Here is a 20,229-nt window from a genome sequence, read left to right on the forward strand (position 1 = left end):
TTCTGAAAATGAAACGTCATGATCTTCCCTCGATCCTATTATAGTTTTTTTCTTCACAACAGTCTTCAATTCATCTTCATTTCGTATATGTGGTAAAGACTTCCACAGGCAACAGAAAGTGCTTCATTTGCTCCTATTCTTCTCATATCTTTGTAAAAGGCTCTTGGGTATACTACTGGGACCAAATCATAAAACGAATGAAAGATTGTTGAATATGTTTCTGGATTCATCCCAAGCCAAGTCTAACTGAATATCTCTGTCTCCTCTCTTTTCATTTGAAATTCCCTCTTCAAAAAATGTACTGTCAGATATGCAAACAAACAATCAAGCATGTGCACAGACACACACACAAGCCCCCTGCTCCCCAGCACACACACACACAAGCTCCTTTCTAGTTGCAGTGACAGGTGGCTCTTGGGGGTTTGTGCTAAAACGGCTGAACAGCTGCACAAAGGAGCCCCACTGGGGGGCTTTTGGGGGGGGGGGGGGGGGGGGGGTCCCCTCTCAAGCGTGCCGATTACCTCCCATCGAAGCCCCCTCCTTGGCAGATGCTCCTTGAAATCCACAGGCAGGGGATAGAGTGCTTCAGTTGGAATGAGTGGAGAGATCCATTATGGAGAAGCTTGTACATTTTGTATCTTTTTCAGTGCATGATGAACTAATGAAATCAAGAAATCTAAACACGTATTTCTACTCTGCTTCTATTTGGCATGCAGTCGCCGTTTGCTAAGTTACCTTATAAACCCCATTAGACTGCATAACAAATATCATTGGAATACTGTGTTAGAACATACTAAAGAATTGTGAAGACGTTTCATGTTGTTGTACTTCTCCAGCATTGTTTTGGCACAGATTGGAATGGTGTTTCTGTAAGCACAAACATTGCAGTAAAAACTCTTATCTTGGGTGGAACATGGCTTGTTTAACAAGTCCTGATATAAATCAGATCCGTTTACAGCAAAACAAAAGGTCAGATTCACACACAAGAACACTGACTAGAGTTGTCTCTCTACAAAGAACATTATATATCGTATCAATGTATGCAGGATAACTTTATCATATCCTTTTCTGAAATGTTCCATTATTTTACTGTAAAGGAGAAACATGTTTCATGCCAATAATTGTGTTTGGTATGCCAAACCATGTGCCAATAATTGTGTCGTTGTGCAACCTCTTCTCTTGTTTTCACTGCATGTGTCCTCACAGTCCAAATCCCCAGCAAATGTCTAATCCCTCAGACTGGAACGCTCGACGGAATCAGCATCTTTTACACACTGTGATGAGAATCCTAATTAAAGTGAGTGTACATCCCACTCCTGAGTCAAAGGTCAAAAGATTTAGGTGGTGCATATTGGTAACATAATTCCTAGGGACTAGGGTCAGTCTAGGCCTACCTGAGATGCACACATGAGAGTTTTGAACAAAACACGTGTTCAGAGAATATCATTCTCACATGGTACAATGTCGCATTTTATATGGTCAGTTCCCATTGATGATGGCCTTGAACTTGTGGGGTCTTTCACAAACTTCTACAAACGTGTCGTCCCAGAGAGTGTGGTCACTGTGGTGTCTTGATGTTGTTTTGAAATTGTGCAGACTAAGACCAAGGCATTAATCATAGGGTAAAACCCTGGCCTGACTTTTGGCCATGCCAACATAAAGTAACAACTGAGTTTAGACAGCAGTCTCATTTTAATTTCTGCCAGAGACAGGGGCGCAACTTTCACTAGGGACGAGGACGAGGGGCATGTCCCCCCCACATTCTGAAATTGCATTTTTGTCCCCCCCAGTTTTAATAATTGGAATGTGATACCAAACGAGGCAATGGTGTGCTTTAGGCCAATGCGGACGCCTCTGAGCTGTCACGCCCTGACCATAGAGAGCCCTTGGTTCTCTATGGTGTAGTAGGTCAGGGCGTGACTAGGGGGTGTTCTAGTGTGTCTATTTCTATGTTGGTGCTAATATGGTTCCTAATTAGAGGCAGCTGTTAATCGTTGCCTCTGATTGGGGATCAAATTTAGGTAGTCATTTCCCCACCTGTGTTTTGTGGTATATTGTTTGTGTTAAGTTGCCTGTGTGCACGTCATAACTTCACGTTTTGTTGTTTCTTTATTGTTATGTTTGTTTCACGGAGATTAAAAATATGTGGAACTATACTCACGCTGCGCCTAAAAATTTTTCAATAATAATTATGTCCTCCCCACTTCTAAAACCAAAGTTGCATGCCTGGCGAGAGATAATAATATTTAAACACTTCTGGAAAGTGAATTATACTTTAGGTTTTACTTTTTTCGTGGTCAATAGCAGGACAATAAGTGTGCCAAAATATACTGAACAAAAATATAAACTCAACATGCAACAATAGCAAAGATTTTACTGAGTTAGAGTTCATAGAAGGAAATCAGTCAATTGAAATACATTCATTAGGCCCTAATCTATGGATTTCACATGACTGGGCATGGGCCCACCCACGTGGGAACCACGCCCACCCACTGGGGAGACAGACCCAGCCAATTGGAATGAGTTTTTCCCCATAAAAGGGCTTTATTACAGACAGAAATACTCCTCCTAGGCTATATTAGAGTGAGCTATGTCAATAATCCATTACATGAATACATATGTGGTCTGTATAAACAATGTAGCTGAATACAAAGTACAGTCGTATAAATATTAGAATGAGCGATGTCGCGAATAAATACTCAGTGTTAAAACGAGAAGTGACCAGTGGTTCAATGTTTCTCTATATGACATGGGACAGCAGCGATGGCTGTGCATGTGTGATTATGAGGTGTGTGTGTATGTGATAGTTTGTGTGTTTTTTTGTTAGTCAGTGTGCGTCACCTGATAGGTTAGTCTACCAGGTGATGCACTAATAATTAGGCTACCATATGTGACCTCTAAAAAATAGCTTTAAAAACATTTGTTTTCAATGTTGTTTGGGTGATAGCATCGTTGAAGCAGTGGTCAGGCATTCAACACATGAAAAGCATTGAATTACTTTACACTGGAATGGACCAGAGGTTGTATTCTTTTATAGACGGCTAGCTCCATTTGGAATGAAAGGGGTATACATTTGTATCATATGTGAAGTATTTGATTAAACACGTTTAAACATGTACATAGTCAAATATAAGTCATTACAACATAATACAACAAATGTATGTTATTCATTGTGAATTAGATAATGCGGTACAAAGATTGAAAATAAACGTGCTCCATAACATATTCACACCCCTACTGGCTATGGAACAGTCCGATCCGGAGGCCAGCATCTGACTGTCTGTACAATGAGCTGTCGTGTGGGTTTTACTTATTTCCCCTCTCTATCTTTCTGACCCTAAGCAATTTTCTGAACGTTGATGGTATTGCAGCCAAAATAGTTACCGACCAAAAAAATTGTTGTTCTGTGTGTGGCACCGTTTTTATTTTCGAAAGAGTGCTACCTACCCGGTGCGTTTCCAGCGTTTTCCATTTGGAAATAGGGGTAGTCTGCGCGCGCTGGTGAGCAACTAGAGTGACTCAACCAAGTTTCCCTTCTGTCTGAGGAATGAGTATACATACGGTCGGGAGAGGACGAGCCGAAAAGCGCACGATTGAATGAATAAAATGCAAAGCAAAGACCTCGACACCGATTTGGTGGGAAATGCGTTGATTGAAGCAATATGTAAGTGACCTATTCTTTTATTTCACGCGCGTTGAAACGTTTGTTGTTCGACCTGTCAATGAATTCGAGGGTTTTCTGGTGGCCTTTCTCACGTTTCTCACGTATCTCCCGACAAAACTTTTTTTTTATCGAATGACGGTCATACCGGTAATTCGCACGGTCGCTGTGCGTGTGAATGTGACATTGTTTGAGATCAAACGAGTTTCATTTCTTCTCATCTGTATTATTGTTAGGCTATGTGTGGAGTAGTCTAATAAGGGATATTTCCACGCTATAAACGTGTAACAACACATGTGATGATTTGTCTAAATGTTGATTATTAGCCTAGTCAAAAGGAAGGAAATAGAGGAAGAAGAGCTATACATTCACCACATTCACAAACAATTCCTAATAGCATAGGCTAGTCCGGGTTGATTTCCGTCCAAAAAGGCTCCACAATACAGCCTAGTCTACTTCCACAATACAGCCTAGTCTACTGCCACACTGTTAATTCTTCTCTAATCCGTATGACAACAACAACACATGAGAATATACTGGGTTTAAATCATTGGATTTTCCTCAACAGGTTTTTAAACAAATGTATGACTAGTGTCTCTAACAGCCTGACACAAACACTGTCCATTCGATCAAAACTGAATTAATAATAATTAATACAGCGCGCTTGATGAGGTAAATCGGTGCCCCCCCCCCCATGTTTACATTATGAGGTCAACGGTCTGGCATCCTTTCCGTTTTCCCCTCAACCGGCTTATCACATGAGCACCCATCAACCGGATAATGAACGGCTTCTGTTCTGTGCCATTTGATCTTGACTAGCCCAGTTCTAATGCAAGGGATTCATGGTTCATATATCTTTACTCCAGGTGGCTTCTGATCTTTAAATGAATACACATGAGTACTGTGATTTAGCCTACTGAGATTAGATGCCCTTTAATCAGAAGTGCAGAGCCACAGTGCAGGCAGGAGCCAACTTCATCATCTGGCAAGATTGATTGATTTACTCTTGAAGTCCTATGATTTTATATGTGCAAATTACAATCTGTGACTGTGTTGTCCCGGAGAGCTAGTGTTCACGGACAAAGTTATCCACTGGATATCATAAACAGTATTCTGTCAGTGGGCTTTTGCATAAGAGTGTTTAACAGTGACCGGTCAAAACGGATGTGGCAGGAGTATGAGTGCAATTGTGCATTCCCTTCGGGTACACACACACACGCATGCACATACACACACACACACACACACACACACACCATAACCCTGTATTTGTCAGATGAGAGATGATCAGAGTAGCATGGATTGTCGCATTGTTCGGGATATGCCTCCTCGCCTCTATGGCTTTTCATGTGTCATCATAATGCATAAGGACTATTATGAAGTATAATTATGAGTGAGTGAAGGACTTTTAGACTGAAGACCAGAGCACAGCCATTGGTGTCATCCAGTTAAGAGAGTGTCAGTGGCTATTTTAATGTTCCACTTCACACAGCCAGATAAGCAGCTCTATTTGAATACATGAATGTAGGTTTATTGTGAAATAGAGGACAATGCACTTTCTCTCTGAATCAGACATACCCGATAATCACCAGGCCCTATTTTGTGTAATAGCCTGTTGGCCAATTACCTCTGTGTGAGTAATAACACTCCCAGTAAAGAATAAAGCGGCTGGGGGTGGATAGGTAAGATCCTCAAAACGAAACCTCCCCAGAAGGAATGATGTTCACTGGTTAGAACTGAGGTTGTCTAAGAGCTAGAACCATTGCATTGATCCATTACCCTGCTCCGCTAGTAGGACAAACACACACACACACCATGGACAACAGTGTCCAACCAAGAGCTTCCTTGCTACTTCCTGTGGGCTGCTGGATGGGTGTGTTGTTACTTGTTTTGGCTGAGATTCATAAGAATGGAGCTCCACCCTGTTGACCGTGGAAACCTTGACCAGACCCTGCTGTATCTATCTAGCAGCTATGCCATTGATAGCCTGGTGCCAGATCTGTTTGTGTGGTCTTGCCAGCCTCATATGGTCATTGGATGACAATGACAATAGGAGTTGGCTTCAGCACACACCAATCTGGCTATGTCATTGAAGGCCGTGTCCAGGAGACGCGCCATCCTCATTATGTGCACTGTAGCCTACAGAATTCTTCTTATATAATGTCCGCCCCTTGACAACGAGCAGAAGTTGTTTCTGAAGCTGTCTGGGATGATTCACGAGGAACATGTTACATGAGCTAAAAATGTAACAAAGCGACAACTCAATACGCGCTACCCTCTCTGACCTATGCAGTGGGGCTGCTGTAGTAGTCTCTTTAGTCCGGCCCAGGCATTGTGGAATTGTGCTTCCGTCAGGACCGTCATGACATCTTCTAATCCTTATTTTCTTTAGGGTTGTGTTCCAAATGGCACCCTATTTCCTATGTAGTGCACTATAGGGCTCTGGTCAAAAGTAGGGTACGATATAGGGAATATTTGGGACGCAACCTAGATTTGCATTCAGGCACTCGCCCCTCTGAGCTCTCCTTCTCTCTGCACCGCCAGTCCGCCACTTGTTCCATGCCCTTGGAGTCGGCAATCATTTGGTCTTTCTCTCTAATCTGTTCTCTGTTGTTAACCTGCAAATCTGAGGCAGGCTGACTGGAATCAAGAGCTTTCTTTCTTTTTCGTGGCTTACTATACCATTGCTAGTGCACTCTAACCATGACACACACAAACTTGAACGCACTCACGTGTACGCACGCATGCACACACACACACACACACACACACACACACACAGACAGAGTATGCTCTACCCATCAGAGAGGGCTATAAAAATAACACTTGTCTGAAATGGTTACTGTAGACATCACAGACAGTACAGGATGTATTAAATAGAATGCAGGCCTTCTGAATAACTTGTCAGGTACCTGTGAGGAGCAAAGTGAAGAGAAGCCATCTTGACATGTGAACTCTTTAGGCAGATCATGTGAATATCGATGTGTTTCGTACTGGCATTGTCACGTTCTGACCATAGTTCTTTTGTATTTTCTTTGTTTTAGTGTGGTCAGGGCGTGAGTTGGGTGGGTTATCTATGTTTTGTGTTTCTGTGTTGGTTTTCTCGTTTTGGCCTCAGAGGCAGGTGTTAGTCATTGTCTCTGATTGGGAACCATATTTATGTAGCCTGTTTTCTGTTGGGTTTTGTGGGTGGTTATTTTCAGTCTTTGTGTGTCTGCACCAGACAGAACTGTTTTCGGTTGTTTCTTTGTTATTTTGTTATTCAGTGTTCAGTTTTGATCATTATTAAATATCATGAACACTTACCACGCTGCACCTTGGTCCTCACCTTCTTCCACCGACGACAGCCGTTACAGGCATGTTCTGATATTTACTGTAAATGTCAAGTGTGTAACTGCACAGCTAATGGTAACTGCCTATAAACTAGTTGAGGGTCGGCCATAGTGTCACAGTTTAGGCCTACTTTAAATCTTAACGTGTGTAATATTGGGTCACGCACTTGCTGATGCACTGTAATGGTCAATAGATCTAACCAACAGATCAATGAACTTCAAGGTCAATACTGTTTGTTGTGCGTTTATTCCAAATGGCACTATACATGTAAGTTGCCTCATTAATCAATGGCAAATATTGCTGTGACTGTACTTGCATTGTTATGGAGATATTTGAGCCTAGTTGAGCGAGAGTGTCTTCTGCCTAAAGCTTCATAGCTTGTTCACTGAGTTCCATGTTGTAGCCTACTGTTACTAACCCTAGTTTGTACAAACACGCTCGTCATCCTGGAGGATGAAGAGTCTCAGCAGACTGACAGGGAAACAAATTGTAGCGTCTGACAGGACTTTTTCTATTGTGTAACCCCGTCAGCGAGCCCAAGTTCCACCAGCCCTGTCAGGCTATCAGGCCCGCAGTGAACAGGATCACTCAGCTAGCTACGCAGGCACAGCTTCAGCTGCAGGAGCTGCTCTTACGTAATTAGGAGAATATGTGAATTGTGAAGCCAGTGTCCAGTTTTCTGGAGAGAAAGCTGCATTAGTGAGTATATTTGTGAATTAGTTAGAGATTGGTGGGCTAGGAGTCTCACGTTGATACACTTTCCAGTAGTGATGCACCGATATGACATTTTTGCCCGATACCGATATCCAATATTTTCCTTGACAAAAAAAACGATACCGATAATTAATATTTAACATTTTTGCGGCCGTTTAAGCATTCATTGGGGTGGCAGGTAGCCTAGTGGTTAGAGCATTGGGCCAGTAACCGAAATGTTGCTGGATCGAATCCCCGAGCTGACAAGGTAAAAATATGTCGTTCTGCCCCTGAACAAGGCATTTAACCCACTGTTCCCCGGTAGGTTACACACACACACAGAGACACACACACACCACACTGACCAAAAATTTATTTTGTTGGCATTTACGTATGTCCCCATTACCTGTAAAACATAATCAAACCTATTTCTTTCATTAGCTTGCTGTGCTGTTTCATTGTTCACTTGTTCAGTCATTTCATTCTCTTTTTTTTATTTTTTTATTTTTATTTTTAAATTTTTATCCCATTTTCTCCCCAATTTTCGTGGTATCCAATCGCTAGTAATTACTACCTTGTCTCATCGCTACAACTCCCGTACGAGCTCGGGAGAGACGAAGGTCGAAAGCCATGCGTCCTCCGAAGCACAACCCAACCAGCCGTACTGCTTCTTAACACAGCACGCCTCCAACCCGGAAGCCAGCCGCACCAATGTGTCGGAGGAAACACCGTGTACCTGGCCCCCTTGGCTGGCGCGCACTGCGCCCGGCCCGCCACAGGAGTCGCTGGAGCGCGATGAGACAAGGATATCCCTACTGGCCAAACCCTCCCTACCCCGGACGACGCTATGCCAATTGTGCGTCGCCCCACGGACCTCCCGGTCGCGGCCGGCTACGACAGAGCCTGGGCGCGAACCCAGAGACTCTGGTGGCGCAGTTAGCACTGCGATGCAGTGCCCTTGACCACTGCGCCACCCGGGAGGCTAGTCATTTCATTCTCAACCAGGGTTTCTATGGAACACCGTTTGGGTCTTTGCGTGTCAAAAAAGATACACGTCAAATAACACTAGTAGACTGAAATAAGCTTGTTGACCAATCAGGACCTGAATATGACTGCACATCACATAATAATTTAACGTGTTCATAATTTTTTTTACATAGTTATTACACATTGATTACACTATCACTCGCATTTCATATGTCTGGTGAAGTTGTCTGACTGGATGTGTCACACTGGATGTGTCTGATGCACCTCCAGTGCTGGTCATAAAAAAAGCTAGCTAGCTCATGGATGCAAACAATGTTCTTCCCCCCAAAAATAGCAAAATGACATAATCTGTTTCAGTAGCTATAGTTAACTAGCTAACTATATAGCTAGGTGTCATCATCTAAAATAACCCTAATTTATAATGAAGCAAGCCACAATAAGGATTAGCCACAATAGTGGACTTTGCGGTTAGCCTTCAAAATAAAAGTATTTAATTGACAGTGATACAAATGAATACAAATAGTAGAATTATGCCATAATTTAATAGATCATGTTAAACGAGGTTGGAATGTTGTTATATAAAATCAACAAAAGACAATCATTTGTTAATTTCACAAAAATCTGTTGAAATCACACTGGATGTATTATACTTTAGAATTGCATTGGGGACATAGTTATTTCACTGTACAGCCTTACCTATGGATTGTGGATCAATGACATGGAGTATCAATCTACTAAAGTTCTGTTATACTCACAGACATAATTTTAACAGTTTTAGAAACTTTAGAGTGTTTTCTATCCATATCTACCAATTATATGCATATCCTAGCTTCTGGGCCTGAGCACACGCAAAGCCCCAAACGGCGTTCCATAATATGTCGTGAAGCTAACAGCAGGGACGCTAATACTGTGTTACTCCGGTAGGGCAACATCTGAAAAATAGCGCACTTGGTAACGTTAGTGTGTACCGGTGCTCGACCAGTCGCGAAAGCCAACATCACCCACGACAGAGAACGGTTGATTGTCAAGGGCAATGAATTTCATTATCTTGCCGTTAATGGATTTCGCCTTTGAGTTGTTTCGCTGAAATGTTCTTACTCTTTCAAATGACTGCTAGACTTGTTGACTGCTCGATCCACACAGCAGACATTGTAGGCTAGGTTAGGAATGCTGTACATTTTACGTGGCGTCATTACGTCATGTACCTACGCTACATATGTATGCATGTCAGCTTTGACATCAGTTTTTCACATCGGCGTTAAACCTGACATCGGACCGATACCGATGTTGGCATTTTTAGCTAATATCGTCCGATTCTGATATGTTCACCAATATATCGTGCATCTCTACTTTCCAGGCTTTTTCCACTCAGATTTTTCAGAACGAACGTGAGAAAGATGGAAATTGAGGTTCGTGGACTGGAAACCAATGGCTTCTAAGATTTGGAAAATTTGCAGGTTCACATGTAAGAAAAGTCCACATGTGAAAACCTCACTTTCACATGTGGAATTGCATGTTCACAAAAATCGAATATCAAACTTGCGATTCCACACGTGAAAGTGATATTTTAATGTAAAAGTTTTTCACATATGAAACTGCAAGTTCGATTTTTACAAGTCATTGTTTTTCACATGTGAACTTGCAATTCCACATGAGAAAGTGAAAATCCAATTTTCAGTTTCACATGTAAGAAAACTCCAATGTTTGTAAACAAAGTAAATGTAAACAAACACTGTATAGTATAGCAAGGAAATACTTTTTAAATGCGAGAGCAAAATAATTGTAAATGGATGCAACATTTTCTATTAATTGTTTTTATTTTTATGTATGAGCAACTAAGTTAAACGCCTTCCTTTTTCCTGCAATTTGACTTGTCTTTGGTTATGTTACCCTGGCCTTTGCTTTTCCTGCTTTTTTTCTAGTTGCAAGTTGTGGTACATTCCTTTCAGCAACACCCTGCATCCCACTGCTGGGTTCCTTCTGAAGCTCAACAGGGTTGGTTCTGGTCAGCCCTGGACTGGAGAAACTTTACACATTTCTGAAAAACATGTCTTTTTTCACCTGATTTAAAAAATATATATGTGTAAGGGTGATCACAAATGTAAACATTGCTGTCGCATAGAGATGTAGCCTAAGATTGGTCTTCTAGCCACATTTCAGGTGTCAGATTTGATATATAGGGTCATATTTGTGGGGATGTGATCATCTTACTGATCATCTTGGGCTTCTAACAATGTCATTGTTGGATCAACTTGTTTCGCATAACTATCCTCAGAAAATACTTCATTTCAAATGGACAAATGAATATTACTATACATTATTCCTGCATAGTTTTGAATGAGTCAGCGAGTGGATGAGACCATGTAGACCATTCCTTTCAGCAACACCTTTTTGGATCGAGGGCCACATCAAGATTTTGAAATTCAACGGAATTTGCTGGGGCCTCCCGAGTGGCGCAGCGGCCTAAGGCATTTCATTTGATTTTAGAATTCTTGTATTTATTGTGTCCCGCGGGCCGGATTGAAATGCTGTACTTTGATCCCCCCCCCCCCTTCTTGATGTAGACTGTGCATCCTACTATAGCCTAGTTGTTGCAGTGTTCCTTCGCTTCATCAACATCAAAGCTGGTCTAGAAAATACGTGTTTTTGCTGCTGTGTGTGTCGATGAGCTTCCGGCTAGCACAGAAATAATTCATCCTCTGAAGATTTCAATTTGCTCGCAGAGTGAGATTTCAAAAGGGGGCCCATTTTTCAATCTCTTGATTTGAGGGAGGACGAGAGAGATGGCGAGCAAATAGAATGTCTTGTTCGTTATATAATCTCATTTATCATTTCACTCCTCTGTTTTATCATCTCATTTATTTATTAGCGGTTACAGTGCAGAAGGAAGACCCACCGGAAGGATGAAGGCTCTATATCCAGTATAATCCAGTTAATTCCATATGAATGGTTCTTCTACCCAAGATTACGTTGCCAATCAAATGCCTCGTTTCCCAACATATTAATCGGGTTTACTTTTTGGGAAGAATTAAAAAGTATTTGCATGGTTAAAAGGATTAGGCAAATCCTAAATCCCCTATAGAATTTGGAAATAAAATCAGCAGAATAAGGAGAAGGCTTTGCTTTGCTATCCAATTTAAGAGGTATGGCTCGTTGCTCGAATGCTGATGGAAAGGGTTACCCTTCTAAGTTTGCAGTATAGGAACAGGAGTTTTCCAGACCACTCAACCTAACCAGGGAAAACTCTGGGCCCTAGTAATGCTGGTATGTTGTTGGTGCAGGAGGGAGGATGATTTAGAAGGATAGGGTTCGGAAGTAGTCCTCCTCTCCCACATGTTCAAAAAGGCCCTGCTCTGCAAAATGCACAGACAAGGTGGGTTTTGAATGAGGACGGGAGAGAAAGAAGAAAAGAGAGGGAGAGGCCACGGAGTGACAGAAGTGATGCCCGATTCGTAGTGTTTGGAGTCAGGTCTTTAAACAACAGGCAAGTCTGTGTAGCTAGAGAGTCTAATGTTCTTCCAATGCTAACAATGTTTGGGTGGCATTTCTCTCTTTCTTCCGGTGCACGGGCCTCCCTGTTTGTGTGTTCGCGCGTGCTAGCGGGTGTGTGTGTGTGTGTGTGTGTGCGCTTATGTGTATGTTTTCAGCGTGGTGTTTCTCCCTCAGAGGAAGAGTTTCAATGAGGGAGGATAAGAGGTAAAGAAGAGGCAAAGAGATGGGGGAGAAGAGGTAAAGAGATGAAGGAGAGCTCAGGGATAAGATATCTTCACCAGGGCTAAACTTCCGAATCCCCACACATAGAGATAGCATCATGTCAGCTATGGTCCCCTCTACAGCACCCAGCTGGTGTAAATCACACCATTCACACTTACCTCAGACACTGACTTCTCACAGGGGAGTGGAGCCCTCTAGCCCACCTCACTGGAAACCAGCACTCAAACTGTGCAAACTCTAAGGTTCCATAATATTTTATCAGGCTGTGTGTGGATATTTAAGTGTTTTTTGACTGAATTAATCAGACGCAGCTTCTGTTTTATTTTTGTGAACTTTTGACCCCACTTAAGGTAACGACTAAGCGTCGTTATATTTAGCTGATAATAGGTTTTATCGATGCACTTTTGTGGAATTCCGCCTCAGACACGCTCAAATGTAAACAAAAACATAAATGTTTAGAGTGAAAATGGCGGAAATAGTTACCTTTCAACCTTTTATGCTCTGAATTTTGCTGCCAGAACTAGAACCGATCATTGTTTATGTTAGTTCGGGAGCAAGACCATTGCTTTTAAAATGAATGTGATCGTTTTTGTCGCCCATGCTTATGATGTTAATTTGGTCTTTTAATTAAGCACTTAAGTTGTATGCGTATTCATGAACATTCACAGCCCCGTTAAATATGTTATTAGTCACGCTTTTAACAGGGCCTGGCAGTTGGGGTAGCCTCTTCAATCCCTTTGGTCTTCCCCACATAATACTAGCCTTCTGAAATAGGAGACCATTGATGTTTCAGATGGTTCCAGACCTATCGCTGGACCTTTAACTCCAAAGCTCCAGGTATAGTGATTAAAGGCTAATAGCAGGTGACAACGAAGTGCTTTGAAGTAAATTGAGTGGCTGAGTTAAATGTAACATACAATCTAATACAAACAGCTAATTTATGGCGGAGTGGTTCCCTATAAAGTAATGGTAATTGCTGTATACATCCAGGTTTGTAAATGTAGATCGTCTGAAGAGCTCATGCATTCATGAATTTGTCATCCAAAACATTGGACAAACACTGTAGTAAGGTCTCGACAGTGTGCTACACAGAAATTTCAAACCAAAAGGACACAGAGAGGAAGTGACCGAATACCAGAGCCACATGCTCTCTATTAGCTGACCGCCTGACCCCTCCCTCTCAAAACACGAGGGGCCCTGAAACGCACACATCAGCTATTTACAAACCTTCATCTTTTTAATTCTCTCTTCCCACCCCCTCATTCTCTCTCTCTATCTCTGTCACTCCTCAGTAACTTCAGAATAACTCTGAGCCCATGGCGTGGTGCCGTGGCCTAATTATATCACCAAACAGCTGTACCCCACTTCTCTGACTAGGTCGTTGCTGAATGCGAAGGGCTATGGTAAGAAACTAGCTCTGAGCTCCATAGCTGATTCCTATCCTGCCATTTCCTCTCCTCTCAAAATAGCCCAGACAGGCTGCTCTGTGCTATCTTGGTCTTCTTAAAGTCCCAGTCACCAGACCCAGGCCCTGTTCAGCTAACGGAATTGGTACTGTTCTTATAAGCCACCTCAATGTGTTCTCCCCCCTGCACCGATCAGAAAGATCATTTGGTGGTGGTGGCCATCTTGTCAGAAATATCTTGAACCAAAGGTTGTGGTAGTCGTTTATTGGTTTATAAAGCACTGAACTTAACCTCTGACTGTCCACCAAGTGTCCTGTTGTACTATTGATCCACAGATTCAAAGTCCCGAACCTTGGCTCCATGGAAGGTAGTTGCCACGCTTGTCATTGCAGTAAACTGTCCTAAAATAGTCATAAGTTTCACTAGCCTCCTAGCCTTGTGGATGATGGAGGCTGTACACCAGGGCTATTCAACCATATTCTTACAGGGGCCAGATTTGAAAACGTTTTTTTTTTTACAAGGGGGCCAGACATTTTCTACATGAGATTACTCTTCCTAAGACCGGTATAAAAAAACGATGCACTAGCACAATTATAATCTTATTAAGCACTTTTATTCAAATTAAATGTTGCTAAAAGTTCACTTGAAGTGCTTTAAGATTAGCCTTATTCAGTGCATCAAATTGTTGAAATAATGGAACACATTTGTACTTATAACACAGGTCAACTGCATCACATTAAAATCATTTCTACTTTCCTGTCCGTTTTACATGCTCTGATGGGCTGTAACTGGTATGTTGGGTGATATGTATTGACAGCACTTAATGGGCAGGACTACAGGAAAAACATTTCTCTCATTGGAGAATATTGATCAAGGGCTCCTTTTGGCACTAAACCTCACATTTTTGCAGGACATTTTGAAGAACCATTATTGGTTCCTAGTAGAATCCGTTTGGCTCCAGGTAGAACCCTTTTGAGTTCCATGTAAAAACCCTTTCCACAGAGGGTTCTTTATGGAACATAAAATGGTTTCTACCTGGAACCAAAAAGGGTTCTCCTATGGGGACAGCCAAATAACCCTTGTGGAACCTTTTTTCTAAGAGTCTAGGCCTTGAGAGATTACACATTACTTTTATGGTCTGTTGTGTTCTTGTGGAAGCTATAATTAGAGCTCTTGCCATTATGCTGAGAATCTCTGAACAGTTGGGTGGGACCTTAAAAACCCGAACACTATACAGTAACGAACAAGGACTTCTGGACTCTCCTTTATTGTATGTTCGGTGTTGAAACTGTTCACGTGATTACTGCTGGAACCTGATGTTGTTTGCCTGAAGTAATGGCCCTGAAAAGGACTATGTTTGAACGAAACAACCTCCGTCATCCTCCCACCTACAGTACCTCAGGCAGGAACACACATAGTCCCAGACACCTCCAGCATCTGTCAACAATGTCATAATGACACGAAATGACACCAATAGTGGTGCCTGGTTTTCATCAGTGTACGATCTAGCTACAGTATATGCGAGCTTGTGGAATTTAGCGTTGTAGTCCGGTTTTCCACAGAGAATCAGTTTGAACCAGCTCTTTTGTTCATCTCTCCGTCTGCTGGCTCCAAATCACTGCTAACCCCCTGGGAGAGTATAGGAATTTTGGCTGTGTCACTCGTTGGGGATGTACAGAGAGAAGAGGAATAGCAGATAGCAGAGATGTTCAATGCGGTTTTGTCATGACTAACCAGCCATCCAGGCACAGCTGGGTTTTGTAATGGCCATCTGGCCAACAACAAGGTCATGCGATTGAAGTCCCTATTGTAAGCATGACTGTATAAACTGTATCTGATTATCTGATGTAAACCCCCTCTATCTACCAGTTAAGTCTCTAATAGGGCCGTGTTGGGCTTGGAATGTGATGTTATGGTAATTTCACTATTGCATTACTCTTTGTTACTGTTTTTTCATTTCCTTTCCCTTTTCATTTATTTTTCGTATTGTTTTTGATACGTCCATTTTGTATGTTACCCAGCCAGTCATTACTCACTCCTAGAACAGCCTTGTCAATGAAATCCCTGCTAGTCAGGTACATCTTGAGGTCCGTCTTCAAACGCTCCATTAAATATTGACTGTTCAATTAAGGGGACTTTGGCACAATCAGTTGAGTTTGTTTGTAGAGGGTTTGTAGACATTGAAACTTAAATCCACATCATTTACAGCTACTTAACAGTTACTCCTCCTAGCTAATGCCCCATCCCGCCTTTGTGACAAGGGTGTATTTGGTGCCATGAGGCCACCTCTCATAGACCAGTGGAGGATTAATCTGGGCTGCTGCTCCCAACCCCCATGGGGGGGTTGAAGCAGGTTGCCATGGCTGACTGCTGGATAGAGTGCTCAGTTATGAATGGATGGCAGCCAAGCTGCACGGACCAGATATACAGTTGTGGGTGGCTTGAGTGTGAAGGTCCTATCACTCCCTATTACTGCTGGGTATCTCAACCAATCAAATACGTGTTAGTGTGTGTGTGTGTGTGTGTGTGTGCGTCTGCTGGGCATTTCATCACCACGATGGCTTTGAAAAGGATGACAGAGCTTGGGAGGAAAGCAGTTAGCAAAATGCCAGACACAAGCAAGCAATTGTATTTTGTGAAGTTAAAACGTAACCTGCAATGTTGTGTTGATTGTGCTAATGCAGAATGAAACTGTGTACACGTGAATTAGCGATTTATCTGTTATCTATTTCTCTCTCACACCCATCGTCGCTTGAACTCTAGGAACTTAAAAACAAAGTACAAATACACAAATTTCGCAGCCTGGCAAGCCCGATAGTTGGAACTTTTAACACACACACACACACACACACACACACACACACACACACACACACACACACAGTGAGAGCCTTCTGGCGCAGAATTGGTTGTTGTTGTTTACACTGCTCTTCCAATTTGTCTGGGGCCCCTCCATAGCCCCTTACATCACCCCATCCGGGGTGAGAGTGTGGGGGCCGAGAGAGGAGTGAGGGGGGTGACGGTGAGGTAATTCATTAGTTCCCTGTCCCATTCAAATGAGATGCAGACCTATTCTCCTGCGGCCTCCCGAGTTCCTCTACTCTTTTTCGGAGCAGCCCTTTTCCCTTTCCACTTTCTGATTTCACGTTTCGGGACCCGATGCTGTTTCCTAGACTGTTGTTTGCCTCATTTCCATTTTGTAAGAGAACCAAGAGAGAGTTCCCACCCTGTTTACTCAGTGCTCTTTTTCTGGCAAGTTTGGTTTGAAGTCTATTTTTATTCTTGGGCTTCTATTCTGCGAGTCAGTTCCAAGTCCACATATCACTAGCCCTGATGTATTACCGGTGGTTGTCTTGCTGTGCTCGGTCCTATTTTGCCTGGTTTGGCAGGAGACGGGAAGAGAGATGTGCTTGAGAGAGCAATGCTTGGATCTATGAATATTTCCTTCCCTCCCTGTCCTATATTTCCATCATGTCCTGGGCCATGCCAGTGCCCATGATAATACCCGGGATTTGATGTTTGGGTGCAGATGAGTGACCGGCTGTGTTTGTATCTGATCTAATTGGTTGATGTCCTGGGACCAGGATCTACATGAGTTTTACCCATGTGCTTTGCTGTGGATAGCGGATATGGATATATGTTTTCTTGATAAATCCTATGGTCATTGTTTGGCGTGGCATAGGAGTTGGCATGGCACTAAAGACGGCACAAACAGATCTGGGACCAGGCTAGGGGACTCCTTAGTTTCACATTCCCATTGCCTTATGTGATGGTTTGCTTCCAAAGACAAAGTCTCTTCTCAGCTGTAATTGAGTAATGTTTTTGGGAGTACTTTTTGTCCTACATTGGAGTTTGAGTCAGATGTTTGCGTTGTGGATGAGACAACATCATTGCTCTTTGTTCCTCAATGACTGCATGATGACGCCGCCTCACAATCTCACAATCACATGAGCCGGAGTTTGAAGAACAGGTAGCCAACAGACAGGGTGTGGAACACACACACACACATACACATACACACACACATATATACACACACACATACACACATATATACACGCACACACACACACACACACACACACACACACACACACACACACACACACGGTCCGAATTCCCCACTTTTTACAACCGCCAGGGCCTCAGGCACCCAGATTGGCACAGCTGATTTAGGCAGTTACTTAAGGCCTGAGTGAACAGTGTTGAGATATGAAATACCTTACATTCTAAAGGGATCAACTTATCAAGGACACAATGATAACATGTTTATTTTTCTCTGTTTGATGGCATTTGCAGCTTTCATATGTATTTTGGGCTTTGAAAATAGAAGCACGCATGCATAAATGTTTTTTGTATTTTTTGGTTGTCAGACCTTGGGGCCTTTTCTGTCATTTTTTATCAAAGATATCACATCAGTCATTTTTATGTGAAGTGCTTTGATTTGAGACCTTTATTTGGTATGACTCACTCACATTGATGGAATTGGAATTGCTGACATTTTCAGTTGTAATGTTGCCATTTTCTGTTATCTCAGTGGCCTCCACAGCTACTATATGCAGCCGTTTTCCCAGTCAGACCATGATATGGAAAGCCACTTAGAAGAGGAAGAGCAGTGAATGTACAGCTTACCTCTGGACCTCTTTAAACAGACCAAACCTCTGTATTCTGATACCAGAGGTGGAGCCCCTAGTGACCAGTGATTTTAATGCAGGTAAACTGAAATATGTCTTACCTCATTTCTACCAGCATATCACCTGTGCAACTAGAGGTGAAAAAACCTCCAGATCCCCTTTATTCCACACACAGAAACACGTACGAAGCTCTCCTTGCCCTCCTCCATTTGGTAAATCTGATCATAACTCTATATGATTCCTTCTTACAAGGAAAAACTCAAACAGGAAGTACTAGTGACTCGCTCAATACAGAAGTGGTCCGATGAACCAGATGCTAAGCTACAGGACTGTTTCGCTATAACAGACTGGAATTTGTTCCGGTAACATTGAGGAGTTTATCACATCAGTCACCGGCTTCATTAATAAGTGCATCGACGAAGTCGCCCCCACAGTGACCGTACGTACATATCCCAATCAGAAGCCATTTATTACAGGTGACATCCGCACTGAGCTAAACGCTACAGCTGCCACTTTCAAGGAGTGGGACACTAATCCGGGCACTTATAAGAAATCCTGCTACGACCTCCGACGTGCCATCAAACAGTCAAAATGTCAATACAGGACTAAGATCTAATCCTACTACGCCAGCTGTAATGCTCGTCGGATGTGGCTGGGCTTGCAAACTATCATGGATTACAAAGGGAAACCCAGCCACGAGCTGCCCAATGAAGTGAGCCTACCAGATGAGCTAAATTCCTTCTATGCTCTCTTCGAGGCAAGCAACACTGAACCATGCCTGAGTGCACCAGCTGTTCCGGACGATTGTGTGATCTCACTTTCTGTAGCCGATGTGAGTAAGAACTTTAAACAGGTTAACATTCACAAGGCAGCGGGGCCAGACGGATTACCAGGACACGTACTTAGAGCATGCACTGACCAGCTGGCAATTGTTTTCACATATATATTTTTTATTTTTTATTTATTTTTAATAAATTTTATCCCCTTTTCTCCCCAATTTTCGTGGTATCCAATCGCTAGTAATTACTATCTTGTCTCATCGCTACAACTCCCGTACGGGCTCGGGAGAGACGAAGGTCGAAAGCCATGCGTCCTCCGAAGCACAACCCAACCTAGCCGCACTGCTTCTTTAACACAGCGCGCCTCCAACCCGGAAGCCAGCCGCACCAATGTGTCGGAGGAAACACCGTGTACCTGTCCCCCTTGGTTAGCGCGCACTGCGCCCGGCCCGCCACAGGAGTCGCTGGAGCGCGATGAGACAAGGATATCCCTACCGGCCAAACCCACCCTAACCCGGACGACGCTAGCCCAATTGTGCGTCGCCCCACGGACCTCCCGGTCGCGGCCGGCTGCGACAGAGCCTGGGCGCGAACCCAGAGACTCTGGTGTCGCAGTTAGCACTGCGATGCCGTGCCCTAGACCACTGCGCCACCCGGGAGGCTTCACTGATATTTTCAACCTCTCCCTGACCCAGTCTGTAAAACCTACATGTTTCAAGCAGACCACCATAGTCCCTGTGTCCAAGAACATCATGGTAACCTGTCTAAATGACTATCACCCCGTAGCACTCACAGCAATGAAATGTTTTGAAAGGCTGGTCATGGCTCACATCAACACCATCATCCCAGACACCAAAGAACTACTCCAATTCGCATGTCGCCCCAACAGATCCACAGATGACGCAATCTCTATTGCACTCCATACTGCCCTCTCCCATCTGGACAAAAGGAACACCTATGTGAGAATGCTGTTCATTGACTATAGCTCAGTGTTCAACACCATAGTGCCCTCCAAGCTCATC

At 43.1% G+C, this 20,229-nt stretch overlaps 1 protein-coding gene across 7 annotated transcripts in view; it reads left to right on the top strand.

The window, feature by feature from the left end:
• The first annotated feature begins 3,305 nt into the window (after window positions 1–3,305).
• LOC129837902 (MAP7 domain-containing protein 1-like) overlaps window positions 3,306–20,229 on the top strand; it is a 69,731-nt gene continuing 52,807 nt past the window's right edge. For all 7 annotated transcript variants that reach the window (XM_055904414.1, XM_055904415.1, XM_055904420.1 and 4 more), the window contains exon 1: window positions 3,306–3,664. In XM_055904414.1, coding sequence (XP_055760389.1) covers window positions 3,598–3,664 — 67 coding nt within the window. In that variant the 5' untranslated portion in view covers window positions 3,306–3,597. The remainder of the gene's footprint in view (window positions 3,665–20,229) is intronic.

This window comes from Salvelinus fontinalis, chromosome 38, assembly GCF_029448725.1.
Source record: "Salvelinus fontinalis isolate EN_2023a chromosome 38, ASM2944872v1, whole genome shotgun sequence".
NCBI lineage: Eukaryota > Metazoa > Chordata > Actinopteri > Salmoniformes > Salmonidae > Salvelinus > Salvelinus fontinalis.